This window comes from Argiope bruennichi, chromosome 8, assembly GCF_947563725.1.
Source record: "Argiope bruennichi chromosome 8, qqArgBrue1.1, whole genome shotgun sequence".
NCBI classification, from domain to species: Eukaryota; Metazoa; Arthropoda; class Arachnida; order Araneae; family Araneidae; genus Argiope; species Argiope bruennichi.
In genome coordinates this window covers 15638569-15663241 of record NC_079158.1, presented here as the reverse complement: position 1 = coordinate 15663241, position 24673 = coordinate 15638569, and the positions used below count along the sequence as shown (strand labels likewise).

At 30.1% G+C, this 24673-nt stretch overlaps 3 protein-coding genes across 3 annotated transcripts; 1 reads left to right on the top strand and 2 right to left on the bottom strand.

Annotated features, from left to right (window-relative positions):
* Positions 1 to 3622: 3622 nt before the first annotated feature.
* Positions 3623 to 5296, bottom strand: LOC129981508 (uncharacterized). The gene has a single exon (XM_056092365.1). The coding sequence runs from the start codon at positions 5294 to 5296 to the stop codon at positions 3623 to 3625; it is 1674 nt and encodes a 557-aa protein (XP_055948340.1).
* A 3571-nt stretch (positions 5297 to 8867) lies between these two features.
* Positions 8868 to 15133, top strand: LOC129981905 (solute carrier family 25 member 35-like). The gene is made up of 3 exons (XM_056092955.1): positions 8868 to 9594; positions 10694 to 10912; positions 13121 to 15133. The coding sequence occupies exons 1-3, from the start codon at positions 9223 to 9225 to the stop codon at positions 13457 to 13459; spliced, it is 930 nt and encodes a 309-aa protein (XP_055948930.1). The 5' UTR covers positions 8868 to 9222; the 3' UTR covers positions 13460 to 15133.
* Positions 15134 to 16653: 1520 nt separating this feature from the next.
* LOC129981673 (peptidyl-prolyl cis-trans isomerase B-like) lies at positions 16654 to 24499 on the bottom strand. Its single transcript, XM_056092608.1, has 5 exons — positions 24242 to 24499; positions 20868 to 20990; positions 20269 to 20377; positions 17842 to 18026; positions 16654 to 16879 (listed from the first exon to the last, which is right to left on the bottom strand). Exons 1-5 carry the CDS (start codon positions 24356 to 24358, stop codon positions 16745 to 16747), a joined length of 669 nt encoding a protein of 222 aa, XP_055948583.1. The 5' UTR covers positions 24359 to 24499; the 3' UTR covers positions 16654 to 16744.
* Positions 24500 to 24673: the final 174 nt, after the last annotated feature.

The following is a 24673-nucleotide window of genomic DNA, read 5'->3' as shown; positions in this document are numbered from 1 at the left end:
GGGACACACCCAACCCACCCGTTTGGCAGAGCAAACAGCGGCGGCTTGTTAAAGCCTAGGTATGCGGTCGTTTATCCACGCAATGATTTGGTGGATGACATGAATGTTGTTAGGAGCTTTAAGAAGCTGATGTTTATCATGCACGTTAATTAATTTTTGCCTGAGTAAATGAGTATGTTTGCACTCATATATGTAATGGTCCGGTGTACCAACTTTGCCACAGTCGCAAAGTGGATCGTTGGTAAATCCAAATTTGTTAAAGTAGAAGGGAAATCTCCCATGACCGGAGAGGAATTGTATCAGGAAAGGATGGAATGATTTCATTTTAGTTGATACTTTAGGGAAATATTTGTGTGTTTTTGGGCCTTTTGTGCTACTTGCCCACTCGTTTTGCCATTCTGCTAATATGCAGCGCCGAATGTCAGCCTTCAAAGTACCATGCGACCTGGTGACATGTGTGTCGATGGAATCTTTTTCGGTACCAAGCTTTGCTTGCTTGTCAGCCTCTTCATTACCTTGTACTCCAATGTGGGCTTTGACCCAATGGAGGGACAGTCGTAGATGGGAGTTGACTGCTTTTATTCTGTCTGCTATTTGTTTTAGCATCCAGCTTTTGTGTTTAGGCGAAGCCAGAGCTGAAAGTAGCGAGAGCGAATCCGAGTATATAGAGACTTTGCTCCAAGGATTAGTGAGATCTATGTAATTGAGGGCCATGAAGAAAGCATAGGCCTCTGCTTGGAATACCGTTGAGTGGTCGTCTAGGCGATGGGAGTCAACAAAAACAAGTTTACCGAAGTAAAAGCAAGCAATGGCAGATCCCACCCGATCGCCAATTTTAGAACCATCAGTAAAAATTTCAATACCTTCACCAGATGGTTGTTTTTTCAGGAATGGGAAAGTTAACCATTCACAGGGATGTTGGTCGTATGGGTTGCAAGTTGGTTCATACAGTTCGGGATCTAGGATTGTGTTTTCGAACTTAACTTGAATTTTTTGCACCTTGATTAGAAAGTTCGCGAAAAGTTCTTTTGCACGAAGGTGAAGAGGCAAGATGCCTGCAAGAACTTGCAACGCGTGCGTGCTTGTAGTTCTATAGGCCTTTAGAATTTTAATTAGAGGCCTTCTCTGTATAATTTGAAAAGTGCGAGCTATTTGCTTAAATTTCAGACGGTGGCCCCATGCCCCATACCCAAATAGGACATAAGGCTCGTAGGCGCCTGTGTATATGCGTCTATGGAGATGATGATGTCTGGAAAAGAATCTGTTAGCAACTGTGTTAAGTTTGTACATAAGCAGATCGCTTTTCCGACGGACATGCCTAAAATGTTCAGTGAAAGTGAGCTTGTTGTCCCATATGACCCCCAGATATCTGAATGAAGAGACCACTTTAATGGTGGAGTTTTGGATGGATATAGCCGGAGGGTCGTCTAAATTTAACCTGTTGCCGAATGTTATTGGCATGAGCACCATTTTGTCGAGCCCAAAAGCAAGCTTGTGCTCTTTTCCCCAGTTAGTGAGGGTGTGCAGGATGGTAGCCCCTTTTGTCTCAATGTCTCCTTTGCAAGAGCCCCCTATGACAACCACGAGGTCATCAGCATATGCTTGAATGCAGCATCCAGGTGGGAGCGGAAGATTTAAAGCTGTGTCCACAATGATATTCCAGAATACTGGCCCGCTGCAGGAACCCTGTGGGACTCCTCTCTCTATTTCGAAGGACCATTTTTGTCCTTGCATTTCTATGGAACCTGTGCGTTGTTTGAAGTAATCTTGGACAAGTGCAAAGAGGTTTTGAGAGCAACCCGCCAAGGTCAGCTGATGTAAGATGCTATCGCGCCAGACGTTGTCAAAAGCGCCGCTGACGTCAACAGAAAGGACGCAAGCCTTTCCCTTATGCTGAAGAGCCTGCTGAATATTGCTCCAGAGTTGGAAATGAGCAGTTTCGCATGAGCGGCCCACTCTGAATCCATGTTGGTTTTGGTGTAGGAGCTGTTTCTGGTGTAGTAGATAAGTAATCCTTTGTGTGATGAGTTTATCCAGAATTTTGCCAAAGATCGAAAGCAGACAAATGGGCCTATATGAATTAGCCAGACTGAGATTCTTGTCCGGTTTAGCAATTAATATGACTCTAGCGGTTTTCCACGAATCGGGAAAATACCCTATTTTTAGACAGGTGTTAAATAGCTGTTCAATGACACCTGGATTTTGTTTGAACAGGATTTTAATGGTATCTAAAGGAAGTTGGTCAAGACCAGGTGCCTTTTTTGGTTTGAGAGTATGCAGAACGTGCCGAATCTCCTGGCGCGTAAAGTCAGGGTCAGAGAAAGGAGAAACGTAAAGTGAATTTTTAGCCCTGATAGCTGCTTGTGCAAGAGTTTCTTTAGTAATGTCATCTTTTGGAAAGAGGGCATCAATGATGGCCTGAACTGAATTTTGTAGTGAGGATGTTAAAGACCCGAATTGGTCGGTCACATTTTGAATTATCAGTTGTTGTTTTAATTTGCCTTTGGCAATTTTATAAGGGAGGTCGAAGGGATTGTATTTGGTGGCCTCAACACAAAGTTCTTCTAATGCTTTCCGACTCTTATTGCCAATCATCCATTTGTATTTTGCCTCTTCTTTTTTATATTTAATTCTCCTTATGGATCTTTCATCTGGATTATGGCATCTCTGGAAGCGAGCACGTAGTGCTCTAGTTAGTTTTCTTTGGGTTTCCAGTTCCGAATCCCACCAGGGAACTGTATTATGTTTCTGGCTGTTCTTTGCAGAAACGAAGCATGTTTTTTGCAAGAGCGCAGTGATATAAGCTATGAAATTGTTAACTTCAAGAGATGTTTTGATGTTTTTAACCGTCTCGAGATGTGAGTTGAAGTGCTTCTCGAGCGTTTTTCCAAGAAGCTTTAGTTTTCTCTTGCTGAAACGGGAACGTGTAGGTGGCAAGTGGTTATTACCAGCAAGGGAAAAGAGAATGTAGGAATGGTCACTGAGTGTGCTACGTTCCAATTGCCACGCCTCTTTGCGGTCATAAAGTGATGACGTAGAGAGCGTGACATCTATCCAACTTCTACCATTGTTTGTTTCAAATGTGGGCCCTGCGGTATAATCATTCCAAACCAGGAGATTCCTTTGAATGATGAAGTCAATCATCGGAGCTCCAATGTCTCTCTTACGTTTGATGTCGTCCCTATCAGGACCCCACAATTCTGATTGGATGTTGCCATCCCCCACAAGGAACCACTGCTTTGGTTTGATAACTTCTAACATATCATTAAGATTTTGGAAAAGGGTGTTTTTGTTAGAGGAAGGTGGAAAATAAAAAGAAATTAAGGTAAACGTGTCCGGACCCTGGGAGACATCTACACAGACGAAAAGCTTGTCAATGTGTCTAGTCACCACTGCGATGTTAGGGTTTCTGATGGAGATGAGAACACTACCCTCAGGATGGTATATAGTGCGCCATTTAGATGGGAAAAAAGAGGAACCGGCATGCAGATATGGTTCCTGGACGCAATAGATGTCTGGGGTATAACTATTGAATAGCATTGGTAACTCCTTGGTTGCTTTGAACGAGCGACCAAGATTACCCTGAAAAATTGACCAAGCAAATAAGTTAGAGGAAGGTGTACTAGTCATAATTGGTATGAGCTTTAAGTTTTTCGATGTTCTTCTTATAGAAGGGACAATTTAGAGAGGTGGCAGAGTGGTCTGTTTTGAAAGTAGTTTTTTGTTTTCTGTTACTTTCGCGACAGAACCGACACGTTTTGTTATTTTTATTGCAAGTTTTTGTTGCATGGTTTTCACAACATTTGCTGCAAGCTATTGGTGCAGTACAGGTATTTTTGGTATGGCCAAATCTGAGGCAATTTTGGCATCGGATCGGCTCAAGATGTTCTTTAAATTTCTTGGATCCGAATCCGTAATGCAGCCTTTTGTCGTTTTGAATGACCTTAAAGATGTTTGGGGATAGAGACAAAACCCAGTGTGACCTAGCGCCCCTGCCTGGTTTTCTGAATAGCACTCTAATTTTACCATCCGGTAAATTATTATCTGCCTTAATTCTATTTACGAAGTTTTCTTCTTCAACATTTTTGTTTTGATCGGTGTTGTCAACATCGTATATGATAATTTGCGGGTCACGCTTTTGTGGAAAGCGTGCCTCACAAATAGTTTTGAGGTAGGCATGTACATTAATTGCCTCCAAGAGTTTTGAGGCCATTTCCTGGGTGGGGACCGAGATCAGGATGTTTTTCGATCTTGCCTCCCTACAAGAAATAATTCTGACCCCTAGAGCTTTGGGGCGTATATTTGCCTCCAGGAGAGATTTTATATTGAGGTTAGAAGTGTTTACCTCCTCCATTGGGTCTGAGTTTAGAGGAGCAACTAGGATTGTGGGCAAGGCCACAAATTCTGCCTTCTGTGTTATTTTCTGCCTTTTGGCTTGCTCAGGAGTCCGTTGTCTTACTGGTTGTTTAGCTGGTGTTTTAGCTGATTGTTTAGCTAATGGTTTAGCTGGTGGTTTAGCTGGTGGTTTAGCTGTATTAGGTATAGGAGGATTATGATCCCTATTCTGTATTTGTAAATTTGGCGTGGGCAGGAGACCCTGCGACCACTGCTGAGCCACTGAGGCATACGTTTTTGTTGTTATAGGTTGGGCTGGAGGTGACGCTGGAATGCCCACTTTTTGTTCTAAAGTTTCTATCCTCTTGTTTATTGCTCCCATGTCTAAGCTTTCAACAAGACGGGTAAAAATCCCCATAAGCTCAACTGCAGCATTGCTTTTCAGCTTGTGTTTGGCAATGAAAGTCTGCAGGTCATTCACTGCTGAGAAGTGGGACCTCTCAAAGTTGTTAAATATTCCCTGTTGGGACTCTGGAGTACCCGGGATGAGGTCCTCACTCTCCATATTGTCTATGTCAGTGTTACTGACCTTAGGGAGGGGTTTAAATGAAACACCCTCTGGAATGAGGTTGAGATGTTTCTCTGTCAGCTTTTGTTTGGCTTTTTTCAACGATTTTGCCAGGCGCTTTTTGCGCTTTTGCTGTTTAGTTGTATCTGCGGTGTTTGCAGTCTTGTTGGCCTTAGCCATAAGAAACCTAGAACTAAGAGAGTGTTTCTTATTATTATTTTTTAATTTCTCGACAACTGCCGAAGTAGTTGGAGGATTACGCAGAGGAGAATCTGCCGCTAGTATATCATTTTCTTTCGCGTTTTCAAAAATATCGCTATCATCTGATAAGAAGTTTAAGCTTGAGCGGGAGTCGCTTTTCGCCAAAATCGTATTTTCTTTGTTTGTAGCCATATTTGAGAATTGGGACAGGGTTTGTTCTTCTTTTTACGGTAGATGAAACCAGAACCGCCTCGTTCCTCTGGACTCCTAGTCAGGAGAAAGTTTCCGTCAAGAAAGTCCCTGGAGTCTACGAAGGCAAACTAACAGGGCCCTTACCAAAACTAACCCGTCTCAACGTGCCGTCCCAGCACGATCCGAGGGTACCTCCTCACCATACTTACGCGCAGCAAGGGACTCCCCCCCAGAGGATTTCTCGAAAAGATCAAGTAAGTCAGGAACGTGGAGCCGTCCGTCTCCCCTTCTAAGAGCAAGGGAACACAACAGGTACCGAGCTAGAGGTGCCACTCCGAAAGTCTCCATCTGTCTTGCCGCCATCCCCGTTCTGCCGAAGGGCCTGGGTCACCCCAGTGATTCCCAACAGTGGCGTGAGATGGTTGCCATTGAAGGGCAGGTAAGACAGATTTCCTCTTCCTCGGTTTTTACGACTAGCCCAGTCACCACACAACGTGCATAATAGCTTCCGTGGTGCGGAATTTTAATTTATTTTTGTGTTTTTAATTTTGTACTGTTTTTGTAATTTTAGTGCGGCACTTAAACTGAATCAGGAGTCTAGAGGTGCTAATACGCACAGAAGAAGAAGAAAAACTGACTAACTAATGATATTTACATTATTTACATTTTTGGAAAAGTTAATGAAATATTTGCTGCGTAAAGGTTCTAACTCGCGAGCAAGATAACTAGAATTTGGAAAGAGTTTGTGTGTGTAAAACGTTTTTGAAACCTGCAATTTTAAGTATTTATTTTAACTATTTATTTTTTGCCTGTAGAGGCCTGATAAAACAAAGTTAAGTCTAAAGGAACTTCAATAAATTTATTACTGAAAACTAACAAGTGTCTAGCTGTTCTGCACTAAAGGGGTAACCTAATTCAAGGGGTTACGAGAGACCGAAAAGGTCACTTAACTAGAGAGACCCCCTCCCAGGCTCCTCACTACAGAGAAGACTGCTTAGACCGGTTAAGCACAAACAGCAGAGTTTGGTCCGCGAGGGCTCCATTCTCCAACTGTCCGGCACACACAGCCTAGACTGACGTCTCCTCCCAGCCCAGAACTGAGAGAGGGATGCGGGGGAACCAGAGGTTGGTTGTTCAGCAGCTTCCAATCGCAGACGGAGTTCAAGCTAACGCCTACTACGGGATGTCGCATCGTAGAAGTGCCAACTAGGGCGCCCGGTCGTCAACAAGAACAGAACCGCCGCTATGGTTTTCACAGCTGAAGCTCCTCGCAACTGGTATCCAGTGGAAATTTAGTTTGGAGTAAGAAGACTCTGCTACGCCAAGACAAGTTGGCGGAGTGTCTTCCTCCGTAACGTCTCGCGCCACGAGAAGGCATTTCCATTTTGGGTGAGGAGAGCCTATTTGAGACGGAATCACTCACCCTCCTCTCCTTTCGGAGAGGCGAGACTCCAAATCATATACGTACTTAAAAAAAAATTAATTTCAAAATATTTCTATATTTAATTGAAATTTTAGAACTAAGTTCACGCACATGCGCAGAATTCCTTTTTATACAAAGCCTTGAGCTTTTAGAACAGATTGACGCCTTGCTTAAAAGTTTTATTGGATAGTCATAATGAGAATCTTAGACGCTTCTGATGCTGACGGGATTCGAGGCTTGGTGGCTAAACCGGCAGGGCGTGTCACTGTGTTTTGCAGGTCTTCATTTCGAGTCTGAAACGATGAAATGTTTTTATTATTTTTTTTTAATTTATTGTAGCTACTTTCCTCCATTATTCCCACAGTTACTATGATTTATTCCAAATCATATACTTCAAAAATAAAATTTAATTTCAATATATTCCTTTATTTAATCGAAATTTTCAGATTCAAGTTCACACACATGCGCAGAATTCACTCCTATTCTTAGTATTGTGCTTTTAGACCAGACTGACACTTTGCTTAAAACTTTTATTGGATAGTCATAATGGGAATCTTCTTTCTAATTGTATAGAAGAGATGAATTGTTTCTTTTACAATGATCCATGAAATCACCGCCATAAAAGTTTGTAGCTTGTATGAGCAATATTTACACGATATCATTTTTTAACTTATTTTCAAAATATATTTAACAAAAATGAATATAAGGCCACCTTGTCGTATAAAATTATCAACTTTAAAAAAAAAAAAAAGAAATTTTCTTTTCATTTTAATAATATAAAATTGAGCATTCTCTGTTTAATGTATCATGAAACCTCATGATAAACACTAGACAGGTTTCGTTATCAAAAACAGCAGAAATGAGATGGAAATATCAAAAACTGCAAATTCAAGTAAAATGAATCTCAAGTTTCCTCACTGTTCATATTTTTACCTTCTGCACTGAAAGATCAAATTTTTTTATTCATAATGCTTAAAGTTAATATACGATCGATCAGCATGAATATGTTAAAAAGACATCGAAGGAGTCAATCGATTTCAGTTTTATGTGCGATCTTAATGTAAAATCTTGAAGTCTGTATTAGGTAAATATGTTGTAAGTGGAAAAGGAATAAAAAGAGTGGCGGACTTCCTTCAACCAAAAACCGCAAAGGAACAACTCCCCGTTTGACATTACGCGGCGTCAGCTGACACCTCTGATAGAAAAGAAGGGGTCTCAGCTGATCCCCGCCCTTCTGGGGGAGGAGAGGAAACGCCAAAAACACAAAACATTCTTCTCTTGTGGCCTCAGGGAATGCCCATCCCTTTAACTAAAGTCATAAAGAGAAAAGCAGAAAGCTGTGAATGGGTTGAAAAGTGAACGGACCGGTTATTCTTTGAATTATCGTATCATTGAATCGCATATCACTGAAAGTAGAGCTATCACAGGAAAGTGTTCATAATTGTGAAGTCACCTCTCCGCTTAATGATAACCGCTCCGCTTGACTTTCCGATAATCGCATTTGACAATGCGTTATCCCATGAAGATCATTTCTAGTTGCTTGTGACATGACTTTCTAATAGCATACTTTTGTTCATTCTGCAGGTGCCATCTATTGGAAAAATCTAGAACTAAAGCAAACATTTTAAAGAAATGACTTTTTTAATTTCAATTTTTCAATAAATGCTTTACACCAATAAAGAAATTTAATTAATAGCTTTGAAAAAAATTAAAACTGAAAAGTAAGCTGATATAGATAAATTAATTAAATCACACATTACTTAAAATAGTAAATTAAGTATTAATTACAATTAATAAATTTTATATTTAAAAATAATTTTTAATTAATAATATGATTGAAATAACAGATATTTGTAACGGATATTTAAAAATAGCAATAGCAAAATTATTTGTTATTCAAAAAACAGTGAATTATGCATCTCTAATGTACTCCGCAGAGAGCCACGGTGTACGTGACTGCCGCATCCTGACAGAAACCATAACATTTGAAAATATTTATTTATAAAAATCATGATTCTACGGAATTAAAAAGAAAAATAATTTATTGATTTATATATTAATTATGGTAAAAAAAACAAAAACAAAAAAAACCAGATAACTTTGGGATTAAAAAAAATTAACTGTGAGTTTGACGATAGTTCGCATGAGTTAAAAAAATGTAAATATTTATGATGGAATGGATGAACTTCATCAACAGGTTAGCTATTGCATAAAATAAAGTTCTTGTTTTTCTCTCTCACGTTTATAAACCTCTAGCTTCTTGACATGGATTTGCGGCATCATCCAGTCATTTATCTGCCTTACTGTCATTTTTACTCGGATTCTCTTCTCAATAAATTTCTAGAAAAATGCAATGTAGAGGTCATAGGAGCGAGTGTATTATGCAATTTGGCAGCTCGTTGACAAATGAGATATCTGATGAAAGGATTCTTTGTATTTAGATTTTACTTCTTGTAGTTGGCTCAATCCGAAAGTTTTGTTCCCTAATTAAGTGATATTACTAATGGAATTCGTAATTGGTGGTGCGGCAGCATGTTGTGCCGGCGTTTTTACAAATCCTTTAGAAGTTGTAAAAACTCGATTCCAGTTACAAGGTGAACTTCAAAATCGTGGAGTATATACAAGGCATTACAAGAATGCTTTTCAGGCGTTTTATGTTATAGCTAAAGAAGATGGAATTTTGGCTCTGCAAAAAGGTTTAGTTCCAGCTCTGTGGTATCAATTATTTATGAATGGAGTACGTCTTGGTTCTTTTGATTTTTTGCAAAAAAGTGGTTTCATTAACTCCGGAGGGGAAATTAGTTTCCCTAGAAGTATTGCTGCTGGAGCTGCTTCTGGATGTATTGGAGCTTTAGTAGGAAGCCCTTTTTATATGGTAAGTTAAAGCACAATTATTATCTTTCTGAGGTGTTTCTTATTCTTTTAAATATTTGTTTGAAATAATAATTTTTTTTTATTTAAAAAATTATAGAATCTGTTGACCAAAATTTTAAAATAATTTTATTCATTTTAAACAGAAATTCTGTGTTTGTGTATGTGCTTTATCCGTGTTTTTTTTTTTTTTTTTTTTTTTTTTCCTGCTTGCATTTTTGTTATCTTATTCAAATTTAGGTTTAATTTTAACTTTTTCTTATGTTCAGTGTTCCTTATAGAATAGTTATTAATTTTAAATTCATTTTACTACATTTGCAATATGCATACTGCATGTTATAAAAAAAAATTCTATATAATAAAAAAATTAAGCTTTTGTTTTATAAAATTAATTGCAATACTTTTTGAAAATAGGTAATAGAAATGCTTTATGTTTGTAAATTATTTCTTCTAAATTTGATCCAACTGTGACTGCAGTATTCTAAATATATGCAGTCAAGAATTATGACTCAAAAGTTAATTGGTTTTTCCTATAATTTGTAAAAATAATATTGAATTTTTAAAAAATTATTGGAAAAGGACTTTTAAATATCTTTGAATTTTTATAAATAAAATATTTATATAGTTCTCCTGGATTAGAAAAATCATTAATACATCAAATTAATGCTGGAAGATTGCTTTATGAAAGAGTCGAGTTATAATATTTTTTAAATTATATTGTATAAAATTGGATAAGAATATTTTATTATAAAGTTTTACAAGAAATGTTTTATGTCAAGTATGTTTATTGAAGCTCCCATCTTATTGTTTAGGTTTTGTTTTTCTACATTTTTTCTTTTGATTTGTATATTAAATTTATTTATTTATTTGAAACATTCTTCTATAATATTTTATTAAATATTTAAAAATGCATTAATACTTTTCATACTGTGTAATAAAGAGTAAAAATTTTGAATGCTTTAAAATGAATGAGTGCTTTAAAATTCCCTACATGCTAACTATTCAATCAATTCTTTACTATATTAGAATAAAACTTTACTTGGTTATGTCTACTTATTGTAAAAGTAAGATCATCTGATGTAATATTCAAGTTATTTTTGTAGGTGAAAACCCAAATTCAGGCGCAGTCATCATCTACTATAGCTGTTGGATTTCAACATCAGCATCAAGGATTGCTTAAGGCTTTTCAATCTGTTATAAGTAAACATGGTTTTCTAGCTTTATGGAGAGGAGCGAGTGCTGCTATGTCAAGAGTTACATGTGGCTCGGCTGCACAACTTGCTACTTTTTCGAATTCCAAATCTTTTATTGAAAAACTTCAGGTAATTTTTTTGCATTCCATCATTTATATTTAAACTTGCGCAGTGCTGACATATTTTGAATGGGGTGTAAAAGTCCTTTTTGTCTTGATTCAAATTAAATTTTTATTTCCTGATTATAGATTATAATAATTTTAAACTGAATTTTATTTAGCTGGACTATATAGTGAGGGGCTATCGAATGACATTTATTTAATAATGAAAAAAATTGCTCTTGGATAATTTGATAGATTTGGAAGGGAGTATATATTCAAAGAAGAAGCAAGGCCCTCCATCACATACTTAATCAGTAGTTTTGCAATGAAAATTCTGTTGGCAATTAATTAAAAAAAAATATTTTTATCATTTTGAAGAATGGTAAATAACTACTGAGATTAGGTGAACTCAAATCATACCTTATGCTTATAGAAAACTTCAGGATTGTAAAACCATTTTTATGCCAATCAGTAAAGAGTTATGAAATAGAGGATATAAAAGTTTAAGAAACTATGAATGATTTACAGAAATATTAAAGAGTCCTTAGCTAATAAGCTTAATTATTTTTCTTGTAACAACTCAAGTAATAGCTGATAATAATATCATAATATAAATTCATAATAAGTACTAATAATTAATACTAAACAAAAAGATTTAAAAAAAACAATAAGTAGAATTAATATCTTATATTAGGAAAATTTTTTTTTTTTTTTCTTCTAGACCATAAATGCAATTATTTAACACTTATAGTTTTAATTATAGAAATCTCTTGCTAGCTCTCCTTACAAGATTTAAACTTCATATTGTGCAGTTATATGTTTTGTGAGGCCAACTTATTACTTTATTCTTTAAAATTTACTTTAAATGTAACTAAAATTACAAATATTGAATTATTTATATTTTGTTGTAATATTTTTTTTTTGTTTGTTTGTTTAGGAATTAATTTCCATGCAAGTTTCTGTTAAGTAAAATAGGTAAATGATTAAAGATAGCTAACAAACTGAATTATGATTTTGTAAAGAAATTTGATGAATTATCATCTTTTTTATTAATGCTGTTGATTTGATTATTGTTTGCCCAGTAGCAAAATTAAGCATTTGTTTTCACTTCTATTCTAAAACTATTCTTTTTTTTTTATCTCTATTATTATATTTTTGAAGAAGCCGTAGATATCCTAAATACTCTAATTTAAATAAAGCTCTTTTAAAAAAAGGTAGTTAATATCAGTTACATATACAAAGATACAATTGCAGAACAACAAATAGATTGTGCATGTAATTGAGTATTTTTTTATTTTAAAAATAAGATTTTATTTTATAGGAAAGAAAGTGGGATATATTAATCTATGACCATTAGAATGCATTTATGAGGACTGTAAAACTTTGATTATGATTTGATCATAATTGATTATAATTATTATTATATCATAATTTGATTTTGATTTTTTCCCCCTTCTTCTTTTCTCCTCTGTATGAAATCAATACAAGTGTAAATGTTCACATCCCATTAGTTTTATTCTTACTATGAAAGAATAAAACTGGTTAGAACTATTCTAAATGTCTGTAATTTTTACAAATATTTATATTTGTTTTGTTTTGGTTTTAAATGTGTTTTTAATCTTTCTAAACAGTCATACTGATTTTTTTTTTTTTTTCATTCCTAAAGTTAAGCTTAAATACAGCTGATTCACATATATTTATGTATTATCTTAAAATTTTGCATCTAAAATTTTTTTTTTTTAAATTGTAAGGACAATATATCCAAATGTACGTTTTAACCAATTAATTCATTTCTCAAGCAATATTCAGTCATGATACTTTTCTGCAGAAATGTAGATTTTAGTATTTTCAGAATCAAATTTTATCATCCTTAAGATTATAAAATTCTCTCATAAAACTTAATTATTTAAAAATTTTAATATCTCACTTTTTGTATAAAAGTATTTATTTAATTATAATAGTTTTACTTTTTCATGTTTATGTTTGATACGATTCATTATTTTGTGAAGTTCATCTTTTTTTGTTCCAATCCTATGCCATGTCTGACTATTCTATTTGTGTCAGTCAAGGAGATATTGAATCTTATTGTGTAAAATTAATAATTGAGTCACTGAGTAGGAACATGCATCATTTCATATAAGGAGAATGTTTATTTTGTGTAATATGTTGTTGTTCATTTTTTAGTATGCTTTGTAATTATTTTATTGTTTCTAAATATTATGTAATTTCTTTACAGATATTCAAACCTAATAGCTGGCTTTGTGCTCTGGCAGCTAGTATGTTAGGTGGAGTTGCTGTAGTAGTGTGTATGACACCATTAGATGTTGTTTCAACTCGTATGTATAATCAAGGTGTTGATAGTAAAGGAAGAGGATTGATTTATTCAGGATTGTGGGATTGCATGCGCAAGATCACTAAGAAAGAGGGTTTACTAGGATTTTATAAAGGAAGCACTGCCTCTTTATTACGTACAGGACCACATACTGTTCTTTCCCTCATGTTTTGGAATGAATTTCGAAAATTGTACGATTACTATGGATCCGAAGTTCCTGAAGCTGAAGTAGCACAATTATAAAAAAAAAAAAAAAAAGTTAGAAATGTTTTGTTAAAATCAAAGTAATTGTTTATTATGCAATTAGAATCTTATATTAGATACACCTTAATAATTATAAATTCTTTTGCTAAGTTAAGTAGTTTTATTTTCTTCTTAAAGCATGCTGAATCTCATATTTATTATTAGGTTTTCTATTTTGTTATTCTTTTATTCTCTAGAAATATATCTGAACTAAATAAATCAGAGATTTTTTTTTAAATGTGCCAGTAATTTAGAGTTTAAAAAGAGTGTGCCAAAATAAATAATATAGTTGATTTAAGTATAAAATTATGACTTAATTATCAGCATAAAATATGCATTATTGTAGATTTTTAGCTTTTTAAAGTGTTATCAAAAAGAATAAAACCAGGGGGAAATGTAATAATTTTATATTTTTATTAAATTCTGAATCAAGTAGCAAGATTTTAAAAAATTATGAAAAGGAAATAACATTATCAAAACAGGAATGTGCAAGAGTAAATTATATACAAAGTATTTGATAACTTTTTTATTTTTGTGAATATTTTATTTTCAAATTTGTTTTTAAAATTTAAAAATACAGTTTATTTTTCTTATAATTGGGTTCTATGTAACAAGAAGCAGTTTTATATTCCTATAAATTATGATAAATTTATAATAATGTTGAATTGCCTAAGCCAATAGTATTCCATCTCTTTTATTCAAAGATTTGATATATATATTTTTTCAGACAGTATTTTATCCTTTAATATTTATTTACCTATAAATGCATTTAAATTTTAAAAATGTATTTAATAAATATACTGTTGACATTTTCTTTTAATAAATGCTTATATTAAATCTGTGATAAAATGAAATATTTCTCAGTTTTGATTTAAAAATCTGTTTTAATATATTACTTATTGAAAATTAAATTTTATGAAGGAACAATATATATATATTGTACATAATTTAGCTACATTTTATCAAATAAAAATACTCATTTTATATATATTTCTACACTTGTTTAAAACTTGTATTGGAGTATGATATTTTTGCAAAAGCATGGCTACAGAAACTGAAAAAAAAAAAAAAAAAATCAGTGACTAATAGCTACTATTATATTATTGTCCTGGCTTTCTCTCTACAGTATTTGTACAAAATTCATTATTAAAAACATTTCTGCTAGTTATTTTATATGAAACAAAAAGAATTTTATGAAATTAATTTTTTTTAAATGGAATGAACACCTTAAAATTATTAAAACAGTATATTATATTTCTTATATCTAAAAATTACTGGAAATTTAAACAATATACTTAGCTTTTACAAGAATTCTAAGAAACATTAAAACTACACTTTGCAATATAAGTTATATTTTGTTAATAGTACAGGTAATTATGATTTTTTTTCGTTTAAAGTGTTAAAAAGTTTAATAATTAATTGTAACTTTCTATAGACCAGAATAACATTTCGCAGTATAAATATCAAAATAGCATAATTATACATACCTAATAATAAATGCTTTAACAAAGATTTAACAAGAGAAACTGATATTTGTTACTCAAATATTACTTCAGATTTTTTTTTCTTTAACAATTCATAAAAAATTATTCTAATCAAAATTACTTAAAACTTAAATATTTTTAAAAATTCCATATAAATAATGCTAGACATATCATAAAATTATTCAAGCAACAAATAACAATTGTTTATCTATTACACTTAAAATGAAAAAAAATGAAAAATTATTTCAGAATTGTAGCATCAATTACTAAAATATAATAAAAAAGTGTATATTTTTAATTTTTAGGAAGATTAATCTCACTCTATTACAATACTTATTTTGAAGAGTTATTTTTTTCAAAATGTTATTTATATTTATCTATGATCAAGATGAAAAAGTTATTTTTTTATATAACATAATATATTATATATTATGTTCCCAAAAAATTTCAGTGCTGAAAAAAAAGAATTAAAATATTTCATGGAACAATTTTATGTTTTAATTTATTTGTATAGCTGAAATTTTTTTTAAATATTTTTATAATGTTTATATATTCTTAAAATTCTGTGATACATCTATTCAAATATAAATAATTATTTTTGTTTCATTGTAACATTTTTATAATGTATGAATAAAACATTATGCAAATTTCCATGTCTAATGAAAGTATTAGTGATTTCATTTTTTGTATATATAATAAGTGATTAAAAGTGATATGAAATTTCAAGGCAAACTAATATACAATTAACTTTTAATTATGAATATTATTAAGTTTGGACAATACTGACCACTATGACTAATTTTAGCATTGTATATAAAACAGATAAATGCTATTTTTAATATTTTATTTACTTAGACAAGAAAACAATATTACAATAGACAATTAATTCACTTAAAGATAAATTTTTGTTTAATATTCTGCTAATACTTTATATGATCATAAACAAATTTAAAAACTGAAATATTTTTATTTGGAATTTTGTTATTTAGAAAGCAAATTATTAATGTTTATTCTTGAATTCAATATGGTTTGGTTTATTTTATCTTTATGTCTTATATTATTAGTATTAATGTATTAGTATGAATGCATACTAAGCAAGATAAACCTTTTAAATTTATACAAAACAATTTTTTTTGTATGTAAAGATGGATAACTGAAATTCCACAAATAGTAATTATAATTTAAATTGCTTTCTAAAATCTCCAGGGGCTTTGATTTTGAAAATGAAACTAGATGACAGTTAAGTTTAAGTTCTACATACATAGAGTTTTAAAAAATTGTAACTAAGAATTTACTATCCTTTGATAGTATGATTTATTTGGAGTTTGGCATCAAACTACCATAGTTTCAGTTAACTGTTGGCCAGTTTTTATGTTGAAATTAAAACAGTGGAACATCATAATAAACTTAATCTTTAAGGCACATATTTTATCACTATTTCACTAAAACTTTCGTCAAGTAATAAATACCAGCCTTTTTTGAGGATAATTCTTTACTTTTGAAATAATATGTTAAATTCAGAAACTCCTAGGCATTGTTCAGCTTAATTCTATAAGGATGAAAACAGGAAATTGTGCATAGAATACTTCAGATTATTTATACAAGCAACATCTTCAATGAATATTAGATTAAAAAATAATAACTAAATGGATATTTTTGCATCAAATAGATTTATGTACAGTGAATTATCTCATTAAAAGAAGAAAAAAATATTTATACAAAAGTTACTTTATTTCTAGTACAAAATATGAAGTAGTGTGTACATAAACATAAGGCTAAGTAATTAAGTTATTGCAATCAATCATTCTGTTGCATCTTCTTTAGCAACTGAAAAAGGTTTCTCAACAGGTAATGTACCACTGTCAGCTATTTTAACTTCTTTTTCAGGTCTATCACTGGAACTAGTTTTAGAACTCTCTATTTTTCTTACTATATCCTACAAATAATAAAAATAATTAATATTTTAAAAATAATTTTTGTAGATATAACAAGAATGAATATATTTTTTATAATGAATCATGCATTATAAAAATACTAGGCTATTCATTGCTTTCATTCAGAATTATAAAATCTATAACAAAAGTTATGGTTTATGAATTAGCAAACTATTTTCAAATTCCTACTTTTTTTTTAAAGATTAAAGAAAGAATTATTAACTGTATATTGTTTATTTTACTGAAAATAAGATAATATTCTGAAGACTTATTGATTGATACTTTCTTTGCAAATTATTTGGCAAGCTAAAAACAGTGTTAACACAACCTATTGAATGATTCAGCAATTGATTTTTTTAAAAATGAAAGCAAGCATTAATGGTATAATGACAAATACAAGCTTCTTATTGTATTCATGCATATCTATTAATTTGTTTTGCCTTACTAAATTTTATCTACAGTGCAATATTTTAAAACTAAGTTATTTCATAAACTTATAAATGTTAGCATCAAATCATATTTAATTTTTACTATATATATATATTTAATCGTGAGACATTATAAGTAATTTTTATCTAATGTTTAGAATTGATGCAATACTTTTTTAATTAGATTTATATATTAAAGTCATTGATACTGTATTCAACTTTTAAATTAGAAGATATTTTAATGGTTTATACAAATTAGGGATATAAAATACACAACAGTATTGTGGTATTTCAGATATGACAATTTTTCTTCAAAACATAAAGCTCCTTATCTAAATTAAGATATGTACTGAATTACAAAGCCATTAAATTGCTTAAACAACATAGTTCAAAATTATTTATATATTTTCAATTACAATGTTTAAAATTGTAGATACCAAAATTTGCAAAACAAAAATTTAACATCATGCAAACTTTTATAATTGCTAGTTGGATATTATAATATAAACTTCAAGCAGACTTCAAATGATCCTTACCATCCCTTTCAACACTTTTCCAAAGACAACATGACGGCCATCTAACCAAGCAGTTTTAGTTGTAGTGATAAAAAATTGTGATCCATTTGTATCCTTTCCAGCATTTGCCATAGACAGCCATCCAGCACCATAATGTTTAAGCTTGAAGTTTTCATCAGCAAATCTGTCACCATATATGCTACGACCTGAAAAATATAATACATAAGCATTAACATATCAGCTACATTGCCGTGTTTGTTAACTTTGAATGAAGTCTCAGACTGTAATAGTTTATTATAAAAAATGTTGATACTTTAACCCATACTTTGAAGTAAAGTTTTACTATTTCAAATAATTTTTTTAAGTAAATAATATTATAAATCCGGTATAGTAAATTCAAAAAATTTTAGTACCACAGAATAGTAAAGCTAAATTTAATGTAATGTATATATTAGTTCAAAGATTAAAATAAACTAAATAGAATTTTCTAGTATTTTAAGCAAAGAATCAGCAGATTCAAGTTATAACTATATAACTTCTATAATATCAAAATTCTTTTATTATTAAAAACCTCTAGAGTACTTACATGAAAAAGAAATTAGAATAGTGGAAAATTCTGAGGAAAAGTGAATTTTTAAGATTTAATGTCTCAAAACAACAATTTCATTAAAATAAATTTCTTAAAATTATATATAATTTAAAAGGCAATTTAACAAAAAAATTTATGATATTAATTTTAAAATAGCAGTTATAACAAAGAAAAAGGAAATAATGACATATACAAAAATTCTGACTTAAGGCAGTTAATACTAAGTTGAGTAACCTTTAGTGTCAATGCTTTTAGTTCCCTAGCTATTAAACGATACCCTAATTAATGTCACAATTGGGTTTTATAGCCGAGTTGTTTGTGTGTAACAAGTTTCTTTAACCTGCTTTAAAGATTTTTCATTAGATTAAGGTTTGGTCTATTTCGAGACTTGGCAATATAACATTAAGCTGAATCCTGTTGACCATTGCACTCATCTACACTTGCAATACACCTATACTGCTTTCTTCTATAATGCACAATATTTTAATTATTCTATTAACACTTGGTATTATGCACCTCTTCCTGCTTTTACCAATTTGATTTTGTAGTGAATGAGTTTCATTACATATTCTTAAGCAAAAGCAGCATTTTTTGAAGATTTCCATCAATTTTTTTCTCACTATGATGTAAAAAAAAAAAAAAAAATATTTAAAATGTTCATGCAAGTAACACTTCACAAATTGTTTTTTAATTAATCATTCAATTGTTTTGCAATTTTCTTAATTTTTTTGTTTTAATATTAAAAAATGAAAAATACAAAACATTGATCAAAATGATAGAAACTGGAAAAAACATAGAAAAAAAAAGTTTCAGCTCTAAAACATTTGTTGAATTCTACCAATAATAAGATATCATTATTGGATATCTAAACATTTATGCTATTTATATGTTACAATCATATAAAGAAAACTTTTCTATCAACTGTAGCAAAATATGCTTCTTTCTTCCGGTTATTTTACCACAAGTTAAAAAAAAAAGCTATGTGAACATAATTTAATAAATTACATTTTTAGTTAAATTATCTTTAAAAAAATCATATAACTGGATAGTGTATTACTGCAAATACTATTGCTGTATGAACCTTCAAATATTCAAAATACAGATTTTCAGAAATAATAGATAAAATATTTTGAATATAGCAAAAACCTGTTAAATATGCTATTTAAGAGTAATTATTTTTGCTATTTGTTTTTTAAGGCAGATTAAAATTATAATAGTGTATCTTTCTCATCACTCCAAAACATTATTTTGATAATCCTTTTCTTGAGAGAGTACCATAGTTTCTAAACTTCAGAACACAGAACATATATCAATAAAATGCAGACTTCATTACTTGATATACTGATATATTTTCAAACAATTTATTACAATAAGAAGAAATTAAGGTTACTACTTTTATAATGATAGTCTTTTGTTTTTTTAAGGCAGATTAAAATTGTAATTTTGTTTTCAAAAGTATTTTTCAAAAGGAATCCTGACATTTGTATCTCCCCAAGCCATTATCTTTCTCATCACATTTGTCAATCAATTAATTGTTAACTATTCTAAAAGTCTGAACAAAATCTAAAGTTCTTGATATAAAAATTTGCCTTTTGGTAACTCTATTCTGAAATAAAAAAGAAATTAATTTGAGCTCAAAAAAGAATGATAAACAGATAATGTGTGATAAATAAAGAATGGACTGGATTCAATTTTATTGGGACAACAGCAAAATGATATAAAAATGGGTTTCACTATGTTTCTATTAAAAGAATAAATGACTAGTATTTTCACAATGCCAAAAATTTACTAAAATGTTTATCTATTACAAAAACTTAGATTAAATGAATTTAATTGAAATAAATCATTATAAATCAGACCTCCAGTTCCATCTCCTTTTGTAAAGTCACCACCTTGAATCATGAAGTCTTTTATAACCCTGTGAAAAACGGAACCTTTATATCCAACCAATTTATCACCAGATGATGCCTAAAAATTAGAGCAAAATTTTATTTTATTATGACAATAAATTGCTTTAATTAATCTTTAATTATTTATATTAAAAAAGAAAAAGTGATTTTCTCTCAAGCTTTTTAAAGTCGATCAATTTGGTCCAAATCTGTCTTAAATACATAGCAAAAAGAAAAATATCCTCTAAGCACATGGATTAATATGAATTAAGAATCAGTATTTACACATTTCTATTAAGCTGCTAAAATAAAAACAAGAAAATTACTATACAAATGGATCGCAAAGTAAATTTTATTGGGATAAATATTATTTTTACTGCATATAGAAATCTTTTATTTAATACTGGCTCAATTATACACTTAAAAGTTATACTTCATATCAAGGATGTTAAATTAAAACAAAGAAATTCAGTAAATTTATTTTTATTTATAAATAAATAGAAAGCCAATATAATGTTCAAAAATTTCATGATATTAATTTAATAAAAAAAATAAGAATGATATATTACTTCAGTTTGATGCTTTGTAGCTAATTCAACAAAATTTTTAACAGTTTTAGGCACTGTTTTACCAAATAAACCTATTTCTATTCGACCAGCAGGTTCACCTCCAATAGTTATGTCAAAATATACCTAATAAGGAAGTAAAAAAAATATATAAGACATTTTATAGAAAGAATCTATTTAACTAGAAAAAAGAATAAAAATAGATTTTCAGTGCCAATAGAAATTATTTTTTTTTTTAAATATAAATAGGTAACTAGTAATAATTGTAGATTAATAGAAGCAAATATATGCTCAAGATCTCAGAATGTACATGCAAACACACACTTTTAACTAACTACACAGCTTTTTTTTAAAAAAAAATATCAATTGACATACTATTATTTTAAATGCAGTACTCCCCCCCCCCCCGCTATATTAACAACGAAAATGAATACGTGTGTATACATGTACACACTTTACAGGCTAGACCATTTAACCAAGAGCACCAAACTTGGCACATTTATACCTGGGAGGGTGGAAATGGGCACTGTGGGCATATTTGAAAAATATATCAGAATTAAAATTAAAAATTAAGCAAAATTTTGGGATTTAGCATTTTTTGATGGTAATTTCTGATAAGATTATAGAACAAAAAAATAATTCTTACATAAAATTCAAAATATTTTATAGTGATATCAATTTCGACATAATTATTTTTTTCTTATTTCTAGTCATTTTAAAAAATAATTTAAGGGCATTTTACTACAATACATTGTTGAAGTGAAACTCAAATCGTTTTTATTGTTGCTACTATTCTATTGTTAAGCCTACCTTTTCCCCACCATTATTAATGATTAAGAGCATAACAAAACTGTTGGCTTATTTTTCAATTCTAAGAGTTCAGTACTTTTAATAGTGATTTAACTAATGGTAATTTTTTTAACATGTTTACTTTAAATGTTACTACTCTTTCCAGCAATGCGGGTAGTTGTGTAAAAATAGATTTAAAGAAATATATATTTAAAAAATGCATAGTACAATGAATAAAATGACTTAAAGCTCCTAAAACATTTTAAGTTATATATCTACCAAAATTTAGTTTAAAACATTTTGTTGTAGATTCCATTAACACATAGTTTTACAAAATATTTCATGAAAATTTTTAGCAACTTAATTCCAAGCCAAAATTCTGTTACTGAAGGTAGCTAATTACTAATAAAAAATATACAAATATATTCAATTAATATTTTAAAGAAAACTAATTTAACAAAAGTTATAAGATCAAAAGTAAAACTTTCTGAAAACAAGGTTTAAAATTCATTTTCAGCTAGTGTTTCAAATTAATTTTAAATTATACGTCTTAATCAATTGTTAATAAAACATAGCTGTAGAATGCGTTTAAAATTAGAAACATAATTCATGCAAATGAGAATATGTATCAAGCAATACGTAATAAGATTTGAATTACATTATAGACTTCAAATATTTGGTTGAATATCTAATAAGTGTTAACAAAAGACAACATTGGATGGTTTTTATACTGTGACCTTTAATCTAGATATGATTGTGTGTTTAGTAATGAATTAAAACTATCAAAGCAGTATTTTTTAAATTATGTCTGTTGTAATCATGTTTCTGTACATGACTACAACAGATAAAACAGCCAAGATACAACAATCTGTTGTATCATGAACAGAAAGAAAAACAATAAGTAAATATAAGAATTAATGAAGGAACTGAAGATAAATTATACAGTAAATCCTTTACAATACTTCATGTAGCACAATTATACTTTGACACAAGTGATACTATTTTCATTACAAATTTGTACTTCATGATCAAACTGCCAAAGAAAGTTGTATAATAAATATTGTGAAGCATTTGAATTAAAACATTTAATACAGGAATAAATATAGCATTAAGATTTACTATGACAACAACATATGTTGTTAATGTGCACGTAGCATTAATAAGTTGTTTTATTAAGCAAAACATGCTATTGATTTTAAGGAAAACCTTCTTAACAGATTAAGCTCCAGCCATAAATACATTTTCTCTATGATAATGTTACTAACAGAATTCTCCTTTCAAGCTGTTATGCAAATATAATACAAATCATAGACACATGCTTATGCAAAATAAATACCTGGCTGCAATCCAGAGGTGACAAGAATGCTGCACCAAAACATTGCTATGAAAGGTCACTATTTCAAATGAAACATAGTTCAAAATTATGTAACTAATTTACTTTTTATCAAAATTTCAAATTCTGGTATATACTGATTCACTTGATGTATAAGTATTTTATAACTTTTATCTAAAAATTTTTTTAACACAATATGATAAAAAAGAACCTACAGGAACATACAATTTTACCTTTAATAATATGATTTCTTTCCCCAAACATAAAATAATACAGAAGCTATTTTGTTACGATTAAAAAAATCCCCTGCTAGATATAAATAAAAACATTTTTAATAATAGCCTATAAGCCAACTTCATTATACTCCATAATATAAGTCAACTTCATTGCTAAATTATAAAGTGAACAATCAAAGAAAAATAGCAAATTATTATCAACATTTCCTTATTCAAATATGAAATTTGCACAAAAGATATTAGCAATAATTATAAATAATTTTATCACCAATTTTAAGCAGTTTTAATATCATTTGTAATAATATAACAAAAATAAAAGAAAATAAGTATAAAATTACTTTTTTCTAATAATGACACATGAGATTAAATGATGTCCAGGACATATTTTTAAACAGAAATCGAAAAAGACAAATACTACCACTTTAACGGTGTTATCTTTCCAAGATTGTTATACAATCTATCTATATCTTTCTAATCCATTTCTTGCTGTGCCATGGTTTCAAATCGTCTACTATATATCAATGGTTGTAAAAGTAAATAATAATGCAAAAGAAAAGAATTATATTATGTCCATATCAGTTTTTTGATATTTTAAAAATATAAATTCATGAAGAAAGAATCTAATATAAAATTATTGCTACTACAAAAGTGGTAAAAAATGTATCGTTAGACTACTGTCAAATGATCATTACAATAATGTGACAATTGTAAAAATATTAATCAGCAACGATATATCAAAATAATAAAGTGAAATTAATAGGTAATAATTTATTGAATTCTTTGTCTTTATATGCAGAGAAGCGAAAGCACTACAATAAAAGCATTTTTTAAAGTAATTTAATTAACCTTTAAAATGCAAATTTATGTACTTTAGTACGTTCGATCGAAGAATTTCCTTTTTGAAGACATTAGATCATTAAGATTTTTGAAACATCTATCATTAATTAATACGATAATTTAATGCCACATTATTATAATGGAAAAAGATACTTTTAAACTTTATATATATCTTTACTCACAATATCTGTCACTTTGGGGCCTTTAGGCTTTTTTTCTTCACTTTGAGCAAAACCGGTTGAAAAATAGAAAAACAGACAAATAATAACAAAAGTAAATCGGAACATATTTAATGACATGATTGACAGAACGAAAACTTAATTTGACGCCACGTCAACAAATAATTTAAAAAACTTTTCGTTGTGGAATATATAGCAACACAATCACATCCAAAATCTACGTGTAATAATCACATTCCGTATATGTTTTTATTCAGACAATGCCGGTGTAGGAGAAGTAAAAGTGTTATTTACCATCATTCATTTGAATGATTAATGAAGAAAATGTGAAATTATATATATTAATGAATTTCAATATTTTTCTTCTCTTTTAAAATTATTTTAAGAAGAAATATTACCTTCTAAATCAGATTAAACTTCCTGTATAGTATATTC

Bases quoted from the DNA above. Each gene is read 5' to 3' on its own strand.
- LOC129981508 (XM_056092365.1), bottom strand. From the start codon at position 5,296: ATGGCTACAAACAAAGAAAATACGATTTTGGCGAAAAGCGACTCCCGC.
- LOC129981905 (XM_056092955.1), top strand. From the start codon at position 9,223: ATGGAATTCGTAATTGGTGGTGCGGCAGCATGTTGTGCCGGCGTTTTT. The intron at 9,595-10,693 runs GTAAGTTAAAGC...TTATTTTTGTAG, and splicing joins TAGGAAGCCCTTTTTATATG to GTGAAAACCCAAATTCAGGC. The intron at 10,913-13,120 runs GTAATTTTTTTG...ATTTCTTTACAG, and splicing joins CTTTTATTGAAAAACTTCAG to ATATTCAAACCTAATAGCTG.
- LOC129981673 (XM_056092608.1), bottom strand. From the start codon at position 24,358: ATGTCATTAAATATGTTCCGATTTACTTTTGTTATTATTTGTCTGTTT. The intron at 20,991-24,241 runs GTGAGTAAAGAT...CTTCCTTATTAG, and splicing joins GCCCCAAAGTGACAGATATT to GTATATTTTGACATAACTAT. The intron at 18,027-20,268 runs GTCTGATTTATA...TATATTTTTCAG, and splicing joins AAAAGGAGATGGAACTGGAG to GTCGTAGCATATATGGTGAC.